This window comes from Chinchilla lanigera, unplaced genomic scaffold (genome assembly GCF_000276665.1).
Source record: "Chinchilla lanigera isolate Chin_1 unplaced genomic scaffold, ChiLan1.0 scaffold00012, whole genome shotgun sequence".
In the NCBI taxonomy this organism is placed as follows: domain Eukaryota; kingdom Metazoa; phylum Chordata; class Mammalia; order Rodentia; family Chinchillidae; genus Chinchilla; species Chinchilla lanigera.
The window spans coordinates 33,694,797-33,715,253 of NW_004955413.1; the positions used below are offsets into that span (position 1 = coordinate 33,694,797).

Consider the following 20,457-nt stretch of genomic DNA (forward strand, 5'->3'; position numbering starts at 1 on the left):
GAGATTTGTAAACCCCCACAGGCCCCCAGAATGTGTGCCTGGGCCCCCACCCATTCTGCCCTATATCCAGATGATCCACATGGAATGCTGGTAATAGTGCATAGATCTAGCTCATAATGGGCTTTGTTTCCTTCTTTTAAGTGTCTAAAAATAATTTTTTAAAAAATATTTTATTTATTTGTTTATTTGTTCATTTATTTATTTATTGAGACAAGCTCTCACTATGTAGTTCAAGATGGACTTGAACTCACTATTGTAGCCCAGGCTGGCTTTGAACTTGCGGTGATCCTCCTACCTCAGCCACCTAAGTGCTGAGATTACAGGTGTGCACCATGATGCCAGGCTTAAAAATAATTTATTTAGGATTATGTTTACTAGTTTCATTGGGTGTTTATGTAAACCTTCTCAATTTGTCATTTGCATTTTTTTATTTTTCTGGTGTGCTGGATATTAAACTTAGGATCTTGTATATTTTGTATGCTAGGCATATGTCCTAGCCCTGAGCTATATTCCCATCCCTTTTTTAAAATTTTGAGATAGGCTCTTACTGTGTTGCTCAGGCTGGCTTTGACTTTGTGATCTTCCTGTCCCAGCCTCTTGAGTAGCTAGGATTACAGGCATGCACCACTGTGCCCAACTTCATGTGTGTGTGTGTGTGTGTGTGTGTGTGTGTGTGTGTGTATATATATATATATATATTTTTTTTTTTGAGACAGGGTCTCACTATGTAGGTTAGGTGGGCCTTAAACTCACTATGTAGCCTAAGCTACCCATGAGTCCTCCTGCCTCAGCCTTCTGAGTGCTGAGGTTACCTGACATTTGCAGAGCTTGATTCTTTAGTTTTGAGAACAAGACTCTGCCACTATTGTCTCATGACCCAAAAGAGGTGCTTTGCTAAACTGTGTGTGCCCACTTCTTCGGGTCTTTGAGCATGGCGTGCTGGACCCAGAGATGCAGCTTTTCTAAACTCACAGCTAAAGTGGCAGTGTGACCTGTTAGGAGACAGACTATCAGTGTTTGTGTCTCGTAGTTAAGTGTGATCTCTCACTGGGTCTGTGATCTGGGGCAATTTAACTCTATGTCTGCTTCAGTTTGCTCCTGGGCAAAATGAGGTTGATAATGGGATCTTCGTATAGTTTCTGTGGGATTTGCACAAAGCCCTGCATATGCTGGACATCACCAAGGACTCAACACCAGATGGCCGTGGTGATTTCATCTTGTGAAAGGAGATTGTTTATTTTATCACCAAAACAGATGAGAAGACCCTTCAAACCAGCAATCCCTGGGCTGCACTTGGACCCATCACCTGGTGTTGGGAGCCATGGATGGGCCCTGTTAGCTGCTCTTTAGCATGTTTTCCTGGCGAACTGTGTTGGTCAGGGCACAGACTGGGCTTCAATAGAATATGTACTTTCTGGGCTGGGGATTTAGCTCAGCGGCAAAAAGCGCCTGCCTGGCAAGTGCAAGGTTGTGAGTTCGGTTCCCAGTACCGGAGAAAAACCAAAAAAAAAAAAAAAAAAAAAAAAAAGTACTTTCTTCTTTCAAGGACTTGCTAACTATTTGGAGAGACAGGAGCCAGTTGTTCTGAGTATGTGCTCTGTGTGTGCTTGGGGGCAGCAATTAGGGCTCCTCTGTGCTGACTGTGCTTGCAGCTGTGGAGTGCAGGTGCTGGGTCTGCCTGCTGTGGGCACTGACTCACAGAGTATATGTCTGGACGGTCAGTGAGCAGGTTGGGTCTGGGTTGGGTACCAGACAGTCTCAGGAGGTCAGCTTACAGCAGTTGCCAATTGGATTGCAGGGGGAACCAACAGGTGCTGGTGAACAGGCCCAGGTTGGGGCTGGAAGGAGCAGGTGGTCCACAGATCTCCAGCAGGGGTACTTTGAAAGTGAAAGGGTACCAGAACAAGTGTCTCATGGGGTGGAGTAGGGTCTGGGGGCATGTGGAGCAGGGATGAGTGGGGCTAGGTGAGGCTCTGTGTGAGAGGCTGCTGTAGCAGCCAGGTGGACACGGTACTCTCCCCAACTGCTGCTACATGCCCTGAGTGCTGACCTGAGTCCGTCTCCCTGGGGAACATCCAGCCACAGCTCTGACAGCCCTCAGACATACGTTAATTGGACAACATTTTCAAATCCTTTTGATAAGCAGAAGTACAACTTTTTAAAACACTAATTTCACTTTAATAAAAACAAGTAGACAAACCTTTTCTTTTATAATGGACTTGAAAAGAACATGCCTGAGGCCTCCTGGTGCCTTTCCACCCACTGGGGCTTGTTCAGGGATTAGCCCTCATGGGGCCTCTACACTAGCCCAGTGTTTTCTGGTGCCCCCTGCTTCTCAAGGGCCTGGGGGAAGCCCTTACAGGAAAAGGGTCTTTTCTAGCCTCGCCTCCCATCCCTGTTGGAGCTGCCTTTTCTTGGGGTGGAGGAAGATTCTTTCTCTCCCATCTATACTGAACCATTTTTAGATTCCCAGCCTAAGCTTTGTTGTCAGGGAGTGTCCTCTACTTGCCTGTTCATTTGCCATTGACTGGTTCACCCATTTGGACGTCGCATGGACTCCTACTTGTACATTGGGTTCATAGGCTGTGGTCTGTAGGAGCAGCTTGCCCTGGGGTATGGTGGGGGCCAGGCCATGTGCTGAGAACAGGCATGGAGGTGGGCTGAGAGTCAGGGAGATACAGCTGTAAATGGTTCTGTCTCCAAGCTGGTCCTGTCCCTCCTGGTCAGTCACAGTGACTACTTAGGGTCTAGGCTGCTAGCCTTGGGCAGTGAGGAGCCTGAGGACAGGTAGGTCCCACAGTCCTGTCAGCATCGTGGGGTTATGGGCTTGGAGGGTGTAGCTGCTGTGGTCCAGCAGCAAGTCCGGGGGCTGAGCAGCTCTCCTTGGCTGTGCAGAGAAGTTGGATGAGATCCTAGCAGCTGCTGCGGAGCCGACTCTGAGGCCAGACATTGCAGACGCTGACTCCAGGGCAGCCACTGTCAAGCAGCGGCCCACCAGCCGGAGGATCACCCCTGCGGAGATCAGTGTAAGCCGGCAGGTGGACCCTGGGGGCAACAGTCCTGGCTCCTCTTTTCTGAGAGGAGAGTCCATCTTTTGGACCCCTTTTCCACAGGGGGCGGAGTATCCCATGGCCTCTCTTGGAGACCCTTGGGACACCTCAGCACCCATGGTTCCCACCTCTGTGGCTGCTGCTTGTGGTGCCCCTGGCCTCAGGTAGCTTCTGTGTCCCTCCAGAACCGCTTGGGCCCTCCAACCCCCTGGGGCCACAACCAGTGTCTCCCTGTCTCTGTCCCCTCCCCAGCTTGGCACCTTCTGGGCCCCTGTCCCTCCTGTGCCCCCACTCAGGCAATGCCCAGGGTCTGTCTCCACTGTACCTATATCCATACTGCCACATGACCCAGTCCCTACTGGCTGCACCCCTGCTGCCCGAATGAAGGGTCCAGGGCTAATTCCTGTGTCCAGTGCCACTGGAGAGGGTCCATGAAGCTATAGTCTGCAGATTAGCAGGAAGGGGGGGCTGGACGGAGAACTGGGGGCCCTAGTGCCCTGGAACCTCCATGTTCCCCCTCCCCAACCCCCCTACAGTCATTGTTTGAGCGCCAGGGCCTCCCGGGCCCAGAAAAGCTGCCGGGCTCTCTGCGGAAGGGGATTCCACGGACCAAGTCTGTAGGTACGGCTGGTGGTGGGGCTGCATGGGGCCTGGAGGGATGGGGCTGGACCAGGTGGACTCAGCTGGAGGACCCTGCCTCTCCCTCCTCCCCGCTGGGGCTTCCAGTTTCCCAAGTTCCACTTCTCCCTGCCCAGCCCAGGGAGCTCATTTTTTAGTGGACATAAGTGATGAGTCCTTCCCCAGCCCAGAGAAGTACTTCTGGAAGAAACCCTTAGGATTCCTTGACTAGTACTCCTGTTCACTCCCCCTCCCATTGCTTCTGTCCACTGGGTAAACCACTCCCCAGTCCATCACTTCTGCCTGTCACCAGCACCAGTATCCTTGTCCCCCAAGTCAGCTATCTCCTGTCCTGGCTGCAAGTCCAGTTTCTTATCTAAAACTACCCTTTCATTGAATCTGTCTCTCCTCCCCTTCACAGCCACTTTTCCCCAAATGGTCACTTGTCCTTGCTCAGTCTCCTGTCCCTCACCTGCTGTAAGCCTGTGGCAGATAAACTCTTTCCATATCCCAAACTGAAACTGCTCTCAGCAGCTCCTGCCAGGGTATCCTTCCTGGGGGAATCACGTCTGAGCCTCCTCCTTCCTGACTTCCTTGTCCTTTGCTCCCTCCTTCCTGAAACTCCTCCCTATGGGCAGTGCTTCCTGGTTCCTTCCCTTTCTCAGTCTGTACCTGTTTAGTGCCCACCTTATCCTCCCCAATGAGAGGCCTTTTCAGAGCATCCCCTCCGGATCTCATCAGTTGGGGCCTTGTCAGCCTCCACTCATGTCACACCCCACCCTTGGCTGGCTCCTTTCCTGGCCCCAGGCTTGGACTTTAAGAAGCCCTGCCTGCCTGAAGCCTTCCACTCTCCCCTGCCTGTGACCTGGGCATCCACCACCTGTCCCTGTGCTCCCACCACATTCACCATCTGCTTCCTCCTCTGTGCAGACCTTGCATAGTACTGCCCTCAGGTGGACACTGAATGTGTGTGCAATGGTTTATTTAATACAGCAGCCATATTGAGCAGCACCATCTATATAACTGAAGCCACAAGAGTTAAAATGATAGGCCCAGGGTTACATTGCTGTCCTACCTGTTTCCAGTCCACCCTCAAACAAGCTCCTCATGCACCTCAGAACTTCTGCTTGCTTTAGGCCAGTGGTGGCAAACCATTTAGAGCTTACAGTGATACAGACAGCCTGCTATAGCATGTATAGGTTCACCACCACTGCTCTCAGGGTGCATTTTAGTTTAGACTTAGGATAAATGGGAGTTTACAGAGGACAATGGAGAAGCCTGCTGACATAGGCCAGTGTTTAAAAATCACATGGTCATTCATTGATTGCCCCGGGTCATTTTTATAGGTGGAGAGGAGATTGGTGAGATTGCAGCTACTTTGGACCAAGTGGTGCTCTTCCCTGACTTCTCTGATGGTTTCTTTCTTCCCCTCTGCCTCACCTGACAAATGTGGGGTGGGCCACCTTAAAGCCCTGCCCAAGACAGGCCTCACTGTCTTGAACCTGGACCACAGCTTTGTTCTCAGGACCTTCTGCCTGTCCTCTATCCCATTTGTCTGGCAAAGGTGGCTTTCTGCAGTGCAGTTATCCCTCTGTGTCTCCCTGCTGGACCCTCATCTTAGGGCCTCAGGGGCCAACACCAGTCCTCTCCTCTTCATCTGGGGAGCTGGTCTTCCAGCACTTGCTTTACTCACTTGCCCTCACCTTGTGGATAGCCTGTCCTGCAGTGCTGCCTTGTCCACAGACTGACACTGTAGGTCCAGATCTCTGCCCTTGCCCTGCAGGCCTTAGTGGCTGGCAGGTTTGCCCCCGTGTTCCTCCTGTGCTCTCTTGACAGTGAAGTGACAGGTGCTCATTAGCATCTAGCTGCCAACCTGAGTATTGCCAGGTTTCCTGGGCTCTTACTCTGTGCTAGCTGTGTGGCCCCAAGGACATGATGCAGCTCTGGGAACTGCAGGACACTGTCCATGACTATGGAGGCCATGTAGTGTTCACCTGCAAGGCCTGCCCAGGTTTACCTAGGAGCCTGGTTCAGGCCGAGCTCTGCCTGGGCACATAGGCTGCTCAGGTCCTACACGTTAAGGCTTGCACAGAAGCACTCTTGGCACTGTTTTGGCAGACAGGGTCACCTTTGCCCCAGGTGGCGTCAAAAGGGACTCCGAATCTGTGCTGAGCAAGTGGCTTTTCTTTACCCTGAGGCAGAACTTGGCATGCCATTAGCATTAAATTTCCCCATTTTCATCTTAACACGTCACTCCCGCCTTCAGCATCCTTGAGGTGCACTAGTTCTTCCTGCGTAGCTAACACAGAGCTTGTGGGTGTTCAGTGCATGTTCGTGTGCTGTGCAGGGGTGCAGCTGGGAGGAGACCCAGGGCCAGTGGGCAGACTGTCCAGCAGTGGGAGGGAAGGCAGACCTAAAAATAACATGGTACCTCAGCCATCTTCCCATAGTGCTGCTGTCTGCTTAGCCCTGTACGATAACCCTTAACTGGCCCCAAACTGGGGAGGGGTCTGCATTAGATGAGACTGATACTGAAGCCCACCCTCGATACACCCGCAGCAGTGAAGAGCAGTAACACTCAGAGGTGCAGTGTAGTGTGGAACGTCACTCACATTCTTGTGGAGGGTGAGGGTTGCTGGGCTCGGGGACTGGCAGCCTGCACTGGAGTGATGTCCTAACACTGCTGACCAAGCCCAGACCAAGGCTGTGTTGTCGGTCCTCTACTCCTTAGGTTGTGCAGTCCATCCTTGTGGCGTAAGAAGTGTCCACATTATGTCACAAGGACATAGGGTCTGGTTGTAGCTGGCTCCTGGATCCCAATGACATCTGCAGAAGAGAGTAGGAGTTTTTAAATCTGTGTTACCCATGAGAGAACAGGCTCAGAGGGCTTAGGGCCTGCCTAACTTGGGTCACACAGCCAGTAGAGGATTGGCACAGTTCCCTTCCATTCGTCCCTTCGTTCTTCCACTCACCCAGCCTTACTGAGTTTCAGCCACTGGCTACCTGCACAGCTTGGCAGTTCTTTGGACCAGTGACAAGGTTTCTTGGTAGGGCCTCCAGGTTGCTTTCATAGTCCCCCACCTGGGCATCAGCCCTCCCTCTGCCACATGTGTGACTCCCTTGGCCATGGTCATGCTGTACCACATCTGCAGTCCTCCTTCAGTCCTATGGGGCAGGGGTGTGTGTTTTACCTCTTCTCTGGCCATCTCCCTTCCTCCCACTTCTGGACTGTGATGTTTCGGTGCTGGCCTTTTGAGGTTTAAGGTGGGGAGCTCTATCACAGCTCCTCAGTAGTTTTGTCTGCACATCTGGGGAGGGGGCTGCCCCTACCCTCCCGAAATCTCTCTCACAGTTCATTAAGTATGCTCAGGCTCAGGGAGGTCAGGTTGGGTCCTGTGTGGACGCCTGCCCTGGCGGACCACCTCCACCTGTGATTGAACTGGGCTTTCTTCTGGGCCTTGCCCAAGAACCCTTCCTCCCATACGGGGCTGGATACCTTGCTCAGTGTTCTGGCTGTGGGCTTCCCCGGCCCAGACCCCATTTTGAGAGGGGCTGCTACCGCCTGGGAGGGCCAGGCTTATGTGCCCCTCCGTCCGTCCGTCCACAGGGGAGGACGAGAAGCTGGCGTCGCTGCTGGAGGGGCGCTTCCCGCGGAGTACGTCTATGCAGGACTCTGGCCGTGAGGGTCGCGGCATTCCGCCCCCTCCGCAGACCGCACCACCACCGCCTCCCGCGCCCTACTACTTGGACTCCGGGCCTCCGCCCGCTTTCTCACCGCCGCCCCCACCCGGCCGCGCCTACGACACGGTGCGCTCCAGTTTCAAGCCAGGCCTGGAGGCGCGCCTGGGCGCGGGCGCCGCGGGCCTGTACGAGCCGGGCGCGCTCGGCCCACTGCCCTACCCCGAGCGGCAGAAGCGCGCACGCTCCATGATCATCTTGCAGGACTCGGCGCCTGAGGCAAGCGACGTCCCCAGGCCCGCGCCTGCGGCCACGCCGCCCGAGCGCCCCAAGCGCCGGCCACGACCGCCGGGCCCCGACAGCCCCTACGCCAATCTGGGCGCCTTCAGCGCCAGCCTCTTCGCGCCGTCCAAGCCGCAGCGCCGTAAGAGCCCGCTGGTGAAGCAGCTGCAGGTGGAGGACGCGCAGGAGCGCGCGGCGCTGGCTGTGGGCAGCCCGGGCCCGGGCGGGGGCAGCTTCGCGCGGGAGCCGTCCCCGACGCACCGCGGGCCCCGGCAAACTGGCCTTGATTACGGCGCTGGCGACGGCCTGGGGCTGGCATATGGGGGCCCGGCTGCGGGCCCCGGCCCGGGCAAAGAGCGGCGGCTGGAGGAGCGGCGCCGCTCCACCGTGTTCCTGTCCGTGGGCGCCATCGAGGGCAGTCCTCCCAGCGCCGACCTACCGTCCCTGCAGCCGTCCCGGTCCATTGACGAGCGCCTCCTGGGGGCCGGCCCCACCACTGGCCGCGATCTCCTGCTCCCTTCCCCTGTCTCTGCTCTGAAGCCATTGGTCAGCGGCCCGAGCCTCGGGCCTTCGGGCTCCACCTTCATCCACCCGCTCACCGGCAAGCCCTTGGACCCCAGCTCTCCGCTAGCCCTCGCGCTGGCCGCCCGAGAACGGGCCCTGGCCTCGCAGGCGCCCTCGCGGTCCCCCACGCCGGTCCACAGCCCTGACGCCGACCGCCCCGGACCCCTGTTTGTGGATGTGCAGGCCCGGGAGTCAGAGCGAGGGGCCCTGGCCTCCCCAGCCTTCTCTCCGCGGAGCCCGGCCTGGATTCCTGTGCCTGCTCGCAGGGAGGCAGAGATGGCCCCCCGGGAGGAGCGGAAGTCACCGGAGGACAAGAAGTCCATGATCCTCAGCGTCTTGGACACATCCCTACAGCGACCAGCGGGTCTTATTGTTGTGCATGCCACCAGCAACGGGCAGGAGCCTAGCAGGCTGGGGGTTGAAGAGGAGCGCCCGGGCACCCCGGAGCTGGCCCCAGCCCCCATGCAGACAGCTGCTGTGTCAGAGCCCCTACCTAGCCCACGTGCGCAGCCTCCTGGAAGTGCCCCAGGAGAGCCGGGGCCGGGCCAGGGAAGCTCGGAGGAGGAGCCGGAGCTGGTGTTTGCTGTGAATTTGCCTCCTGCTCAGCTGTCCTCCAGTGATGAGGAGACCAGGGAGGAACTGGCCCGCATTGGGCTGGTGCCGCCTCCTGAAGAGTTTGCGAACGGGATCCTGCTGGCCACCCCACTCCCCGGCCCGGGCCCCTCGCCCACCACGGTGCCCAGCCCGGCCTCAGGGAAGCCCAGCAGTGAACCACCCCCTGCCCCCGAGTCAGCCGCCGATTCTGGGGTGGAGGAGGCTGACACTCGAAGCTCCAGTGACCCTCACCTGGAGACCACAAGCACCATCTCCACCGTGTCCAGCATGTCCACCTTGAGCTCAGAGAGCGGGGAGCTCACCGACACCCACACCTCCTTCGCCGACGGACACACTTTTCTACTCGAGAAGCCACCAGTGCCTCCCAAGCCCAAGCTCAAGTCCCCGCTGGGGAAGGGGCCGGTGACCTTCAGGGACCCACTGCTGAAGCAGTCCTCGGACAGTGAGCTCATGGCCCAGCAGCACCATGCCGCCTCTGCCGGGCTGGCCTCTGCCGCCGGGCCTGCCCGCCCTCGCTACCTCTTCCAGAGAAGGTCCAAGCTATGGGGGGACCCCGTGGAGAGCCGGGGGCTCCCTGGGCCTGAAGACGACAAACCAACTGTGATCAGTGAGCTTAGCTCCCGCTTGCAGCAGCTGAACAAAGACACACGCTCCCTGGGGGAGGAACCGGTTGGTGGCCTGGGTGGCCTGCTGGACCCTGCCAAGAAGTCACCCATCGCAGCAGCTCGGTGAGCAGGGTGATGTGGGGAGGGACCTGTCCCTGTCTTCTGTTCCTCTTTCCATCCATGGGCTCTCTTCCATTCCTCATTCTGCCCCATTTTTCACCTCTATCTGTCTGGTCTTACTTTGCTGTCTGAGATAGAAGACTGTTAGGACAGTTGTTCCTTATATCCCTGTTGGTGCTGGTGATGAGACTGGCACTTGTAGGACCTGGGTAGTCTTTGAGCACTGCCGGGGGCTGTCCTGGAGGTCCCCTGTTCTGGTGCTCCTGCTAAGTCCTGTCCCAACAGCTCCCAATCTTAGCTGCCTCTGCCATTAAGGATCTTCTCACGGTTCACGTTGGAGCTGGAGCTCCATCTCCCCAGTGATCTGGTTTTTCCTGTGTCTGCCATTCCACTCCTCTTACATCCTCTCTGGGATGGTGATGGTATGGCCACCCAGTGTGTCCCAGAGCTGCCTCTAGTCTTGCTTCATTTTGTGACCCAGGGTGCACTGGCTTTTTCTTTTGGGAACTTACCATTTTCTGTTTCCTGCCCCCAAATGTGTATCTCATGGCAACTTTTTCAAACCCCTTAAACACAGACTCCCGTGTATGATTTTTGAAGTGTGTGAATGAGACAGGTTTGGAAGCCGGGTATGGTGGCACATGTCTATAATCCCAGCTGCCACAGAGCCCAAGGCAGGAAGATTGAAAGTTTGAAAGAAGCCTGGGAAATTTAGCTCAGTCCTTTCAAAATAAAAGGGCTGGGAATGTTGCTCAGTAGAGCAACACTTGGCTGGCATGTACAAGGCTCTGGGTGCAGTCCCCATTACTGGGGAAAAAATAAGATAGGTAGAAGTCACACTGTGTGTCGTGTCACTTCTCTCCCTCTTCTGTTCCTCTGTCTGTCTTGCCTCAGCTGTGGGTACCTGAGGGAGGTGCTGGCATGGGGAGGGCTAACCAGAGAGCTGGATGCTGCTGAGGCTGTTGCTGCTCTGCTGCTCTGTCTGGGCAGAAGCTGCCAGACTCCCTGGGCTCATCTTTCTGGTCCTCCCTGGGAGAGCCCATCCCCAAGACTCCCCTGTGGGCTGCTGGTTGCTGGCAATAGCTGACTGGGCCTGGCTAGTCTCTTGTTTGCTTTTCTCAAGCTGTTTTTGCCTCTGTTCAGAGGTCTTCCCATCCCAGTTTGGATGGGATACCACTTACTGAATACTCCTTGTTGCCCTGAAGAATATCTTAGTGGACCCTTCATTGTCACCTATGTCAGCAGAGTTCACAGAGGTAAGCAGCACACAGTTTAAGGACTGCAGGTCTGAATAAAGGGCCTTCCCTTCTGCCTTTTTCCAGTGTAGGATCCAAAAGCTAACTAGTGTGGGAAGCTTATAGTGCCTCCCCTAAGAAGTCCAGAAACACCGCCCCTAGCTTGTGTTACCATGAGGGCTTGCTCTGCACCTGCTTCTCTTTTAGCCTCTTTTGACTCCCGCTTAAATTGAAAACTTCTTCCCAGCAGTGTAGTGTGGAGGATACCCTTAGAGTGGGCACAGTAGGTGTGGACCAGCCAGGGTCTCAGGCTTCTCTGTAGGACCAGCTTCCCGAGAAGGAGGGTCTCTGGACCAGCCTCCACCAGCCCCCTGTCCTGCCTCTCTGCTTCTCTCCCACCACTTCTTCTGTTTCTTTCTGTCTCTTTGTTTTGAAAGTCAAAGCCATTGAAGTGCATAGTACAGTACCTGGTTGTCAGTAAACACTTGGCAAGTGGATGGAAGAATGAAGCTAAACCCAAGTGCTATCTTTCGCAATTTGAGATCCAAGGAGGTGGCTTGGGGCAACTTCCACAGAACAACAGATACTGCAGCTCAGATCTATGGGTATCAAGTGCCTGCAGTTGGGCTCACCTTAGCCCAGTTCTTGTCACTGGCTCTGGCTCCCGTTGAGCAGCTGGCAGTTGCAGTGCAGTGTCCAGGTGATCCTCAACTGGAACCTTCCACATACTCCTTCTCTAGATTCATCTTTCCAGTGTGGTCTTTGGGATTCACCTTGACTGGGGAAAAGTTCTCTTAGCCTGTGGCTCTGTGCTTCATCAGTACCCTGTGGGGAGGGCAAGACCAGAACCCTGACCCTTACATCTGCCTTCAGACCAATGGAAAGTGAGCTTGTTTTGCTTGGTGGTTCCTGCAAAATTCCAGCATCTTCTTGGCTTGCTGTGACCATGTTTTTCATACCTGTCATTGGGGTCATTGGCCAGGTGTGAGCTGGGAATGGGACCAGCCTATCTGGCAAGTAGGAGCTTTGTGTGACAGGAGGTGCTCTCCAGAGAAGCCAGGTGCTGGACAGCCTTGAAACAGCTAATGTTCCTTATAATAGCATCTTTGCTAGCCTCAACAGCCTGTTATTGCTTGATTTCAACCCTCAGCAGGTCATATCTAAGCTCTGTTTGCTTGGCGAGGTCACCGCTGTCCCTCCCTTGTGAAGTGGTAGTATCATGAATGGACCTCTCACTATATCACCAGCCATGTGTGTGTGAGCTAGTATTATCTTTACTGTCACTGACACTCATGCGTTCAGATACCTAGGTTAAGTTTGAGAGTCCTTTATGGAAAATAAGCATGGCACTAGAGAATGTCACATGTATTATTTCACTTTCACAACCATTCCGTTCGATAAGAAATAAACAATATAATCTCTGTTTTCCAGACAATAAGACTGAGGTTTCAGAGAGTTATTCTGTCCAGTACGTGGTGACATATCAAACCCCAGGCTTGTTTTCTGTCTGCTGTAACCTGGAGTCTGTGTCTTCAAACCCTTTGTGATGACATATGCTGGGTGTATGTTCTGCAGTGTCCTGCACAGAAGTGGCAGACATGTTTGCTGCAGTGCATAGACTCATACACCTGCATTTATCAGGCATGTGGATAATATCTGCAGTGCCCCCTGATTGCCAAGCTGTACTGGAACACCACTCTGACCTGCATCTCCTCCCGTGTTTCTGCATCCCCTGCTGTTCCTGCTCAGTCTCTTCTACTGCTTAGGCTTCTTGCTCTCAGACCTGGGCAAACCCTAGATCTCTGGTGTGGGCCCTACTGTCCACAGCAGCTCCTTTTGTTTCTGGTTGCAGCCTGTCTGGGGCCATGTCTTTATCTGGTCTTATTTCTGAGTGATCTTTTTTGGGGCCTACCATATCTGGGGTGCCTGTTGGCCTGTGTAGCAGCCCTGGCTGGTAGCCAGTGGTGACTGGAATCTGGTACTTACTACTCACTTCTCACTTTAGAGAAGCATCCATCCTTTCTCACTTTAGAGAAATGTCCAAAGGGTGGGAAGTTCTGACATCCAGGTGTGGCTGCCTCTGTCCCAGGTCCTATCCTGACAGAGACCTAGGATATCAGATGTGGACACCCTCAGGGTCAAGCCATTGAGCTACTCTGTGTGGTCCCTCTGTTTTGCCTCCAAGATCCACCTCTCTTGTCCCTTGATGATCACCCTGAGGAAATAAACGCCACTGTCTGCCCACCTTCTTCATTAGTCCTGGCTCTGATGTTCTTAAGCCACAAGGTGTTCTGTAGCCTAAGCTCTTTCTGGGCAAAGTAAGTTGCCTTCTATATCATGAAATCTAGGCTCAATCACTTGTAGAAAAGTGACTTGCTTATTTGCACTGGGGCCAACTTTGGTTTTGGTAGCAGCTGAAGGGTACAGCACCATTGGCCAGGATCTGGGACTTTCGGGCTTCTGGTATTTCCATCCCAGGTCATCTACCTGTTCTCCACTTCTCCACTTGCAGGCCCAGCCCTGATCATTATCTACTCAGGTCCCCATACTTGACTCTGAGGCTGCATTTGTGCCTTGATTCAGCCCTGACTAACTCCCTAAATGGGCCCTCACTTGTCTCTGATCTGTGTTCATCTTCCAGGGCTGCTGTTTGACCTGCATCCTACATGTGGTCCAAGCTCCACAGCAATGCTCTTTTTGGCCTGGGCCGTCAATTGTATATTTGTGAAAGAAAAAATTCATGGTGAAATAGCTTTGGAAACACAGATTTAAAGAGATTCTTTGCTATAGTACTTCTCAGCTCTTTTGATGAGCTTATATGGCAAAGGGGACAGTGTGCTGTGTTTTCTAGACCTGTTGTGGTCATTAATTGGATCTCACAGGAGACCCACTCTCCTCAAGATGGCTAAGAAATCTTGCACTGGCTGCTTTGTATAGACCTTGCCTGTTAACTGTCTGGCAGGTCCAATAAAGCCATATGTGCCTGAGCAGTCAGAACTGCAGGCACCTTGAGTTCAGCTGGGCACTGTAGCCTGAGTGCAGGTGTTTCCAGAATCCTGAGCTCTGCTGGGGGAACAGGAAGGGGTGACAGAGGAGGAGACAATGGGGGTATTGTGGCATATCAAAGCTGGAGCATAAACAGGCTTGGCAAGGAAGGTAGTGAGGTAGTAGCAGCAGTGATGACAGGCCATCTGGTTCTGTACTCCAACTGAGGATTATTTCTCTTAATAAGGCCTTGAACCATAAAGGCCACAGGCCTAGACCTGCTCCACAAGGGCAGGAGTCTGGCGGTAGAGCCGTGGAACCAACTTTTCCTTGCCAGTTAGTAGTAGTTGGCCAACAGAAATGGGCAAAGTGTGGGGAGGTGGTGGTGGTGCTATATTATTGTATGGTGATAATTTTTTCAGGGCATATTGTATTCTTGGCTTTGTGCCAGATCCCAGAAGTGAAGAAGAATTTTGAAAAAGAGAGGTGAGGGGCTAGAGTGTAGAGCTTAGTGTAGAGCTCTTGCCTGTTTGAGGCCGTCATTTTGATTCCCAGTATCTTTTTTAAAAGGTAGTAAAAGGGCCTGAGATCATGAAAAGCCTAAACCCAGAGGTAAGGAGGGCTCGTTGATCTTAGCGGTTGGTGACTCATTTGCTCTAACGGTGAAAAGGTTATCTACTTAGAGGAGCTAACAGCTCTCAGGCTTCCCTTGTGGAAAGACAGGGTGCTAATCACTGAGGGTGAGTTCAGAGACATGTTGGGAAACTCCAGTAGAGGGCTCAGGTTCAGGAAAGATCAGCCTGGCCTCACTTGTGGCATTCATGGGCACATTAGACAAGAGTGAGACCAGGCTACATGGCCCATGAGAAAACATTGACTATGAAGAATGGAACTGAAAAATCCATCAAAGAGGCCAAGGGAAGAATGTCTCCAAGGGAAATTCATGAACAGGTCAGCAAAGGGGTCCTGCTGGCAGCCTTGGTGACTGCCAGGGAGAAGGGAAACCCTGATGTCACTGGCTGAAATCACCGGGGACAGTGAAACAGGACAAAACTCAGATGTTGGTGGAAAAGATGGGGACCATGGGTGCTTCACTGAGTGATTGTGACCTACTCTTTGGAGGGTTTCTGAGGCTGTCAGCAGCCTGGTGAGGTATTATATCTTGGAGGGCAGATAGCCCAGAGGTCTTTGGGAGGTAGCAGGTACTATGAGATGGACAGAGAGGTGGCCAGACAGCCAGGAGTGGTGATGGATAGAGATGGTGTGCAGAGATGGGTGGAAATGCGTGGAAGTCAGATGTGGACACTGCTGGATTTCTGGCCTGGGGGCATGGGAGGTGGGCAGCATAGTTCTGCGAGGAGTGTGAGGAGCATATACTAATGCCCTGATGGTGGACTCCTGCTTATGCCCTTCCTGATTTGGAAGGTACATCCACCCTTGGGAATTTTTTCCTAGGACTCCTGACATCTCTAGCATGTGTGGCAGGTGATGGGTTCTCTCCATTCCCTGCCCAGTGGTTCTTTAGGGTCTCTCCCCTGGCCCCTAGGGACCTTAGTTCAGGCCTCCAGGCTACCCCTGCTTGGCAGGAGGGTTCATTGCCACTCAGGCAGGCACAGACCTGCTCTGCCCAGCTCTGAGCTACTGGACTCAGACCCTGTAGTGGGTCCTGGCCAGACTTCCCTACTGTAGGGCCCAGCAGCTGCTTGTACCTTCTGCCTTCACTGCTCGGCTTTCGTCTCAACCAGTTAGCAGTGTGCTTCTGTCTCACCCAAGACTGTAGGTATCCCTGACGTCACAGCGGCATGGAAATATACCCCTTTGGGTAGGTCCTTGGCAGGTGTCTGACCTGTAATGCAGCTCCCTAGGCCAGGGTCAGTATGTAACTGTGGGGTTGGAGGTCTAGTTCGGCTCTGGTCTGGTCCTCTGGGTGTTCAGTTGGCCCCATGGTCCCATAGGTGTGATTCCTTCATAGTCTTAATACCCCCAGGCAGCACCCTTGGGAACTCTGCTCCCACCTCACTGTGCCCCAAAGTGCAGGTGGCACTGTGAGGCCCGGTTCCATGGGAGCAGTGAGATTCTTCTGGTGGTTTTTTGGTGATTTTACCTGTTCGCCATGCCCACCTCCGGTGTTGCTGGAACATCCGCTGGGAGCACTGTCTCCCTCTTTAGGAAGCTCTGCTTTAGTCTTCATCTGGGAGGGGGCAGCCAGTGAAGGGATGGAAACCAAGTGGGAGAGAGTGACCTCCAGAGAGGGGCTGCTCTTGCATAGCTGGGAGGTGAAGGATGAAACTGGTATGGGATGAAATTCTGTATGTCTAGGACAGTGTAGAGGTGGGCAGGGGTATCCTTAGGCCAGTCTGAGCAGGAATGGCTATCAGTTGGAGAAAGGCTAGCCAGACAGCAGTGAGGATGTCAGCACCATGTGCTAAGTCTGCCCTGAAACCAGAGAGCTGACAAGCTCCTATGCAGGCAGATCTGCCATGTCCACCTGTACTTTCAGACACCACCAGGTGCTTCCCTTCCTCCAGAACCCCCAGAGCAGCTGGGCTGCCTCCGGAGTCCCTCCCTCCACAGGGCCCCTGGCAGGGTTCCTGCACCTGGCTGCCCATTTTGTGGCTGTGACTGTGGGCCGTGTGGGCCTGGCCTGCTAACACTCTCTTTCATTGCTCTCTCCTGCCCATCTGCATGTGGCTGCTCTGTCTAGCTGCGCGGTGGTCCTGAGCGCCGGCTGTGTAAGTGAGCATGCCCATCCCATGCCTCTCGCAGTCCATGTGCTGTGCCTGGCTGCCTGGGTCTGCTCTGCATGGCTGTGTGGGGGTTGGTGCCACTGACAGCCCATAGGAAGGGGTAGAACGGGAATGAGGGGCTGTGGGTGTGATTTCCTCTGGAGCAGTCACTCCAGGCAGGCCTTGGGCATGGCCAGGCTGAGGTGGGCCGGAGGTCCTGGGTGCTGGCAGGTGAGGCTGGGAAGTGAAGTACCATCTTCCTGTATGTGTGCCCCTGTACCCGTGTGTGTGCTGTCTCCTTGCCACTGCTGCTGCATGCCTGCAACCCATGTGGGCACATTGCTGTCGCGTATTGTCTGCAGGGCGGCTGCCTTCACACTGTGGTGTGCTATGCTCATCCCTGCATGTGCTCTATCCCATATGGGTGTGCAAGCTGCCTGGTGTCTCTTGACACCACGGTACTGTTAAATCTTGTGTTACCGCTGGCTGTTCCCATGGCCCAGCCTTCCTTGTGCTAGCCCCAGTCTCTGGGTCTTCATAGTGTAGAGCCGGGTGCAGGGGGCAGCAAGGAGGGTATTACTGAGTCTGACATTCAGGGAAGCTGTGGATAGGACCACACTGATCAGAGACCACACAGCCAGCCCTTGGGCAGGGCTGCCTTTCCCCTGGTGGACTGCCTTTGGCACCTCCATGGAGTGGCAGACCACCAGTCTTCCTCCTTACATTCCAGTCAGTATAAAGGTCTCCAGAGCAGGGTACTACTGGCTTTGACCCAGGAAGCCAAAGGAAGGGGCCAGGATGAACACAGGAGATCCCTTCCCCCGCCCCTACCCCCAGCCCTGTCTTCCTAGCCCCTTGCCCTGCTCCCTGCTGCCCGCCCTGCTTTATTTGGCTCCCCTCACCTGGCCCTGATCCCCTCTCCCTCCGCAGGCTCTTCAGCAGCCTCAGTGAGCTGAGCACCATCTCAGCGCAGCGCAGCCCTGGGGGCCCGGGCGCCGGGGCCTCCTACTCGGTTCGGCCCGGTGGCCGCTACCCAGTGGCGCGACGCGCCCCGAGCCCGGTGAAGCCCGCGTCGCTGGAGCGGGTGGAGGGGCTGGGGGCGGGCACGGGGGGCGCGGGGCGGCCCTTCAGCCTCACGCCTCCCACCATCCTCAAGTCGTCCAGCCTCTCCATCCCGCACGAGCCCAAGGAGGTGCGCTTCGTGGTGCGCAGCGTGAGCGCGCGCAGCCGCTCGCCCTCGCCGTCGCCGCTGCCCTCACCCGCGCCCGGTCCCGGCCCCGGTGCCCCCGGCCCGCGCCGGCCCTTCCAGCAGAAGCCACTGCAGCTCTGGAGCAAGTTTGACGTGGGCGACTGGCTTGAGAGCATCCACCTGGGCGAGCACCGCGACCGCTTCGAGGACCACGAGATCGAGGGCGCACACCTGCCCGCGCTCACCAAGGACGACTTCGTGGAGCTGGGCGTCACGCGCGTGGGCCACCGCATGAACATCGAGCGCGCGCTCAGGCAGCTGGAGGGCAGCTGACGCCTCACCCTGCTTCCGCCCCGCTGCGCCCTGCCGGCAGGGCCCCCACCCCACCCCGGGCCGCAGGCTCGGCCCGCCCCCGACGACGGCCGGGCCAGGAATGTTGCATGAATTGTCCTGTTTGCTGTTGCTCGGAGACTTGCCCTGTACATTGCTTAGTGCCCTCCCCCGCTGCCGAGCCCCACCCAGTACAGTCAGGAGGGCTCGGACCAGGGAGGCTGGGCGGAAGGGGCTTGGGGGGACTCTGGCCGGACCCCTTCTTCGCGGCTCCTGGTGGCCATCCTCCCCGGAGGGAACCTAGTCCAGCATGCGAGGTCAGGACACACCTTGGTGACTCGGGGGGAGGGGGGAGACATTGGGGTTCTCGATGGGGGCCAAGCAGCCCCCTGTTTTGCATATTTTAATCCACTCTATATTTGGAACGAGAAAAGGAACAAATATCTCTGTCCGTAACAGTTCCCCACCCCCTACCCCCTCGCCCTCCTGCTGGTCCCGCCGCAGCCGCCAGTCTTCCATCTCCCGCCCCTCACTGCCACCCCCCACGGGGCAGGGGACGCTCCAGCTGGTCTGGGGCTGGCCAGGGTCCTGGTGGCCCACCTGGGGCCCCGGCTCGGCCTCTTCCCTCACTGAGCTGCGGTGCGCCCCGCCCACCCTTCAGGTGCTGCTCGGGGAGGCGCACGGGTCTTGTTCTACTGGGCGCCGGCGGGCCGGGGGCCTGGGAGGCCGTCGCCCTGGGGCTGGGGCTGGGCCCTGGCACTCACCCCCAGCCATCTTCCTCACAGGGTCTTTCCCCGGCTGGGGGCGCTCCAGCCTCCTCCTCACGTTCTTGGGCAACTACAGCAGAGAAGCCTCCCTGCCTCCGCCTGAAGTCTCCTGTCCCCCGCGCTGTGTGTGTGCGGCCTGTGTGCCCAAGTGGAGCCTGGGTGCAGCAGAGCTCGTGGGAGCCCTGTGTTTGCCTGGTCGTGTGGGGCCCCAGGGGCTGTTCTGGACTTCGTGGGGCTATGGACGAGGGTGTGTGCGTGGGTGTGCCTGTGAAGCACCCTGTCTCTTCCAAAGAAAGTGAGAGGCGTCCTACCCTGGTCCTGCTGTTTGCCCTGGTCCTGCTGTTTGCCCCGCTCCCCAGCCAGAGCAGGGTTCCTTGGGAGTCCCTGCCGCTCGGGGAGGCCACAGGGCGCCCTGGAGGCGGTGCCCCCCTTTGGGCTTCACAGGGGATGGTGGAGGACTCCTAGAGTCAGGCCACCACAGGCCCTGAGGAGAGTCAGAGACTCCCCCGCCAAGGGTGCCCTGACCCCCCTACTGTGACTCCTCACACTCAGCAATGACCTGTGGGGTGGGGGGCCTGGGGGCATTTTTAAACCTAGGGTTTGGAGTCTGGACTAAGCTCCATCCACGTCACTCACAAGTTTCTGTTTATATTTCTAGCTTTTTTTAATAAAAGAAAAAAAGACAAGAAAACAGAAGTTTTCACAGCCCAGGGGCCTGGCATGCCGGTCTGTGCCCACCCAGCCTGCTGGCCCAATTCCCTGGGCATAGTCACGCCCACTAACCCTCTCACCAACAGACCAGGTCACACACAGCAGTCACTGTAACAGACTGCCGCATACACACTCAGTCTCACACTCACCTGTGGGTTTTTGGTTCTGTTCAATTTGGGTTTTTAACTTTACAGGGTCAGTTCTGCTTCACCCCTCCTTTTGTATGGAGTTCCATCCGGGGACTTTCACTCCCTGCTCCAGTCCTGAGGCCTCCTGACCCTGACGTTGTGATACACCCCACAGAGATCTATGTTTCTTATATTATTATTATTGATAATTATTATAATATTATTATGTAATAAATTTATAAGAAATGAAGGCCTGACTCAGTTGCCTCCTTAAAGGATGTGGGGAGCAGAGTCTACCCTTTGTACCTCATACTGACCACACAGACCCACCCTTGACCCAGTGTGTAGTGGCTCTACTGTGTCTCTGCCCTACGCCTCTGTGCTGGCTTCCCTGCCCAGATGCCTGGCTCGTCCCTCATCCACTGGACCTCAGCCCAGGCTCCCTGCACTGGTGCATCTACTGTTCAGCTGTTCGCTTCGCGGCATCCCCTCAGCTAGAAGTCCAAGGCTTCTCCTCCATGGTCTATGTCTCTGTGTGTGTGTGTGTGTGTATTGGTAGGGTTCAAATCCAGGGACAAACATATGCTAGGCAGGTGCTCTGCTACTACCAGATTCTCTTCTTACATTTTTAAACCTAGGGTTTAAAACCCTGTACCAGTGTCCAGTTTAAAAAGACCTGCTGGTCTTTATTTCAAATTCTGTCACTCACTATCCTGTCTATGGCTGTTGATTGTGTTTGAGCCTCACCCCACCACTCTGAGCTGATGTGTTTCCCTCCCATAGTCCTGCCCTGCTCTCAGTAGTGCCAAGCTATCTCTGCATGTGAGGGAGCCCATGGGGGCATTCTCACGCCC

At 55.4% G+C, this 20,457-nt stretch overlaps 2 protein-coding genes across 3 annotated transcripts in view; both read left to right on the top strand.

Annotated features, from left to right (window-relative positions):
- Shank3 (SH3 and multiple ankyrin repeat domains 3) overlaps nt 1-19,853 on the top strand; it is a gene marked incomplete at its 5' end in the record, with an annotated part of 54,625 nt that extends 34,772 nt beyond the window's left edge. Inside the window, 4 exon segments of the mRNA XM_005379674.2 lie at nt 2,896-3,026; nt 3,587-3,671; nt 7,276-9,535; nt 17,409-19,853. Coding sequence (XP_005379731.2) covers nt 2,896-3,026; nt 3,587-3,671; nt 7,276-9,535; nt 17,409-18,000 — 3,068 coding nt within the window.
- LOC102009035 lies at nt 18,224-19,853 on the top strand. Of its 2 annotated transcripts, XM_013511548.1 has the most exons (3): nt 18,224-18,314; nt 18,783-19,011; nt 19,670-19,853. In XM_013511548.1, exons 1-3 carry the CDS (start codon nt 18,308-18,310, stop codon nt 19,740-19,742), a joined length of 309 nt encoding a protein of 102 aa, XP_013367002.1. In that variant the 5' UTR covers nt 18,224-18,307; the 3' UTR covers nt 19,743-19,853. The 2 variants fall into 2 exon arrangements, with proteins under 2 accessions (XP_013367002.1, XP_013367001.1); XM_013511547.1 differs by lacking the exon at nt 18,224-18,314 and having other exon boundaries at nt 18,354-19,011.
- Nucleotides 19,854-20,457: the final 604 nt, after the last annotated feature.

Excerpts from the sequence above, each read along its gene's own strand:
- LOC102009035 (XM_013511547.1), top strand. The coding sequence starts at position 18,368 with ATGGGGGCCAAGCAGCCCCCTGTTTTGCATATTTTAATCCACTCTATA. Across the intron at positions 19,012-19,669 it reads TCGTGGGGCTATGGACGAGG|GGTCAGTTCTGCTTCACCCC; the intron begins GTGTGTGCGTGG and ends TTAACTTTACAG.